This window comes from Rhinopithecus bieti, unplaced genomic scaffold (genome assembly GCF_001698545.2).
Source record: "Rhinopithecus bieti isolate Rb0 unplaced genomic scaffold, ASM169854v2 scaffold_30775, whole genome shotgun sequence".
Lineage (NCBI taxonomy): Eukaryota > Metazoa > Chordata > Mammalia > Primates > Cercopithecidae > Rhinopithecus > Rhinopithecus bieti.
In genome coordinates this window covers 698,767-703,417 of record NW_016813906.1, presented here as the reverse complement: position 1 = coordinate 703,417, position 4,651 = coordinate 698,767, and the positions used below count along the sequence as shown (strand labels likewise).

At 36.9% G+C, this 4,651-nt stretch overlaps 1 protein-coding gene across 1 annotated transcript; it reads left to right on the top strand.

Annotated features, from left to right (window-relative positions):
• Window positions 1-309: 309 nt before the first annotated feature.
• Window positions 310-2,360, top strand: LOC108513349 (chromobox protein homolog 3-like). The gene is given in 2 exon segments (XM_017849098.1): window positions 310-924; window positions 926-2,360. Coding segments are annotated over 2 exon segments (549 nt in total). The 5' UTR covers window positions 310-664; the 3' UTR covers window positions 1,215-2,360.
• The last annotated feature ends 2,291 nt before the right edge of the window (window positions 2,361-4,651 follow it).

Below are 4,651 nucleotides of genomic sequence, written 5' to 3'. Positions count from 1 at the left end.
CACAATAGAAATTAGAGGCTGGTGTGGTGGCACACATCAGTAATTGCAGCACTGAGAGGCCAAGTCTGGAGAATCACTTGAGCCCAGGAGTTTGGGACCAGCGTGAGCAACATGATGTGACCCCCATCTCTACAAAAATTTTTTTTAATTAGCTGGGTACAGTGGCGCATGCCTGTAGTCCCAGATACTCGGGAGGTTTAGGTGGGAGAATTGCTTGAGCTTAGGAGATCAAGGCTGCAGTGAGCCATGTTCAAACCACTGCACTCTAACATGGACAACAGAGCAAGACCCTGTCTCAAAAAAAGAAAGAGAGAGAAAGAACAAGGAAATCTGAGAAATCCACAGATATGTGGAAGTTAATATACTACTGAGTAACTAATGGGTGAAGGAAGAAATCACAAGGGAAATTAGGAAATACTTTGAGATAAATGAAAAGAAAGACAACATACCAAAACATATGGGATGTAGCTAAAGCAGTGCCTAGAGAGAAATTTGTAACTGTAAATGCTTAAATAAACAGGAAGAAATAATGTAGGATAAACAGGTTTAAAGATCTAATATACAGGCTCGAGCTGTAGGCATGCAGGGCTGGAGATGCTGCAGACCCACGACCCGGAGCAGCTCGGAGGTGGTGAATAATAGCTCTTCAAGTCTGCAATAAAAAATGGCCTCCAATAAAACTACATTTCAAAAAATAGGAAAAAAACAGAATAGGAAGAGTAAAAAAGTTGAAGAGGCAGAGCCTGAAGAATTTGTGGTGGAAAAAGTACTAGATCGACATGTAGTGAATGGGAAAGTGGAATATTTCCTGAAGTGGAAGGGATTTACAGATGCTGACAATACTTGGGAACCTGAAGAAAATTTAGATTGTCCAGAGTTGATTGAAGCATTTCTTAACTCTCAGAAAGCTGGCAAAGAAAAGACGGTACAAAAGAAAATCTTTATCTGACAGTGAATCTGATGACAGCAAATCAAAGAAGAAAAGAGATGCTGCTGACAAACCAAGAGGATTTGCCAGAGGACTTGATCCTGAAAGAATAATCGGTGCCACAGACAGCAGTGGAGAATTGATGTTTCTTATGAAATGGAAAGATTCAGATGAGGCAGACTTGGTGCTGGCGAAAGAGGCAAATATGAAGTATCCTCAAATTGTAATTGCTTTTTATGAAGGGAGACTAACTTGGCATTCTTGTCCAGAAGATGAAGCTCAATAATTGTTCACATTGTTTTTTAATATATATTTATATATATATATATGAAATTTGGGTCTTGGATTTTGATTTACTAGTGTGATGAAATAACTACATCCTAATGAAAATCAAGTTTGATATGTTTGTTTTGAAAGTAGCATTGGAAGAGTTGTTGGGGGGTTTTTTTGCATCCGTAGCACTGGTTACTTTGAACAAATAATGCTTTCTGTAGTTGCTTCCTTTATCAGAAAAGAACATTTGATACCATGGTGTATTATTTCCTCTTCATTAAAGAACAGCTTTTCTAAATGTTGGGGGAAATGTCCATAGTCATTACTCAATCAAAACTTGTGTTCTCATAAGCCTAAGGACCATTTTATGTTTTTTACATGTTTTTTTATGTGTGTGTGTGTATCCATAAAATGCATATGTAAATTTTTCTTTGTTTTTAAGCATTCACCCAAACAAAAAATCACAGGTAAACCCATGTTTCTGAGATGCCATTATTCCGAGCAATATAAGAAATAATCACTTCAAGTTAAATTGAAAATTTTCCTGAAGCCATACATTTCAAGGGAAATAAGTAATTCTAAATAGGACAATTTAAATTGGGTAATTTTAAAGTATCTATAATTGCAGTGGTTTATTTGCAAATTTCCTAAAAGGAAAAATTTTATCACTGCCATCGCAGCAGGTTTCCTCATCCAGATGAGGAAACTAGACAAATGCTAGTGTGTTTTAACTAGCTAAACAAAACTAAGTTAAATGAAAATTTTAAAATTTCCCTAGTGAGCCATTCCTTAACAAAATGTTGAAATCCCTGTTGCTACATTGACTAAAAGGTAATGATGAAAGGAATATGTAAGACTTGGCTCATATAAACCTAATCAGATGGTTAGAGATGTTGGCAGTTGAGGACCTGCTGCCATAAATGTGTGAACAACCTTTTGTAAGCTGACCTATTGACCTGCATGTTTTTTCTTTACCCCAACTGATTCCTTACATGTAGGCTCAATCTTCAGTTATTTGCTTTACTGGTTCAACAAAAGCCAGGAAGAACAACTTTGTAGTAATCAGAGTGTTATCCAACTGTATATTGTTTACTTGATTGTAAATACTGGTGAACAGTGGTTAATAAATAGTTTTATATTCCTTTATGCAAAAAAAAAAGATCTAATATACAACATGAAGACTATAGTTAGTAATAGAGTATTTTATTAGGGATTTTTGCTAAATGAGTAGCTTATAGCTGTTCCTGCCCACAGAGAGGAAAATGTATAACTATGTAAGGATGATGGATATGTATGTTCATTTGTTCCACTATAGTAACCATTTTACTGTATATGTGTATGTTATATCATGTTGTATACCTTAAATATACACAATAAAAAATAAGAAAGTTTTTTCATTTGTTTTTTGTTTGTTTGTTTGTTTTTGAGACAGAGTCTCATTCTGTCGCCTAGGCTGGAGTGCAGTGGCGTGATCTCAGCTCACTGCAACCTCCACCTCCCGGGCACAAGCAATTCTCATGCCTCAGCCTCCCAAGTATCTGGGATTATAGGCATGTGCCACCATGCTTGAGTAATTTTTGTATTTTTAAAATACAAAATTAGTTGAGGCTTCAGCATGTTACCCAGGCCGGTCTTGAACTCCTGGCCTCAAGTGATCTGCCTGCCTTGGCCCTGAGCCACCACACCCAGCCAAGAAGAAAGATTTCAAATCAAGCACTTAACCTTCCACCTTAAGACACTGGAAAAAGAATAGCAATTAAAAGCACACTAAAAGAAAATAATAAAGATGGAAGCAAATGAACTAGAGAAGGGAAATGCGATAGAGAAAAACAAAACCAAAAACTAGGTTTTGAAAAGATTTTTTTAATTGGCAAAACTTTTAGTTAAACTAAGGAAGACTCAAATTACTAAAATCAGAAATGAAAGAAGAGATATAAAGAAGATAAACAAGGCTGGGCGCGGTGGTTCACGCCTGTAATCCCAGCACTTTGGGAGGCTGAGGCAGGTGGATCACGAAGTCAGGAGATCGAGACCATCTTGGCTAACATGGTGAAACCCCATCTCTACTAAAAAATACAAAAAATTAGCTGGGCGTGGTGGTGGGCACCTGTAGTTCCAGCTTCTTGGGAGGCTGAGCAGGAGAATGGTATGAACCGGGGAAGCAGACCTTGCAGTGAGCCGAGATTGCGCCACAGCACTCCAGCCTGGGCAACAGAGCAAGACTCTGTCTCAAAAAAAAAAAAAGATAAACAAAAAGGCTTATAAAGGAGTACTATTATTAGAAAGACACAAACTACTGAAACTGACTCAAAAGGAGAGAAAATATGAATAGCTCTATAACAACTAAAGACATTGAATTGTCCAACACTGCCTACAAAGAAAAGCCCAGACATCACTAGACAAAGATATCACAAGAAAAAGAAAACTACAGACCAATATCTCTTATGAACATAGATGCAACAATATTCAACATACGCTAGCACAATCCAGCAACATACAAAAATAATTATACTCCAAGGGAGATTTATTCCAAGAATGGAAAGTTGACTTAATATTTGAAAATCAATTAATGTAATACACTGTATCAGTATAATTTTTTTTTTAAGTTTCACAATTGGCTGGGTGCGATGGCTCACGGCTGTAATCCCAGCACTTCGGGAGGCCGAGGTGGGCAGATCACAAGGTCGGGAGTTCTAGACCAGCCTGGACAACACGGTGAAACCCCGTCTCTACTAAAAATACAAAAATTAGGCGTGGTGGCATATGCCTGTAATCCCAGCTATTCGGGGGGCTGAGGCAGGAGAATTGCTTGAACTTGGGAAGCGGAGGTTGCAGTGAGCCAAGATCACACCATTGCACTCCAGTCAGGGTGACAGAGCAAGACTCTGTCTCCAAAAAAAAAAAAAGTTTCACAATCATCTCAATAGATGCATAAAAAGCAATCGACAAGTCCAATATTTTTTCATGATAAAAAAACAGTTAACAACATAGAAGGGAACTTCCTTAACTTGATAAAGGACATCTACAAAACACACACAGTTAACATTACACGTAATGGTGAAGAAATTGATACTTTCCCACTAAGATCAGGAACAAGACAATCCCATTCTCAACATTTCTATTCAATATTGTACTGGAGGATCTAGCCAGAGCAGACGGGCCTAAAAAATGACATAAAATGCATATAAATTGGAAAAGAAGTAAAACTGTATCTATTCAGAGATGACCTGATCCTGTATGCAGGAAATTCTATGAAATCACTAAAAAAAATTAAAACAGATAATTGAGTTCAGCAGTACTTCAGGATATAGGATCAATATGACAAAATCAACTTATTTCTATACAGTAGCAATGAAAAATCTAAAATTGAAATTAAGAAAACAACTTATAACATCAAAAAATTAAGAGCTTAAGGATAAATTTAACAAATAGAAAACATTCTGAAAACAT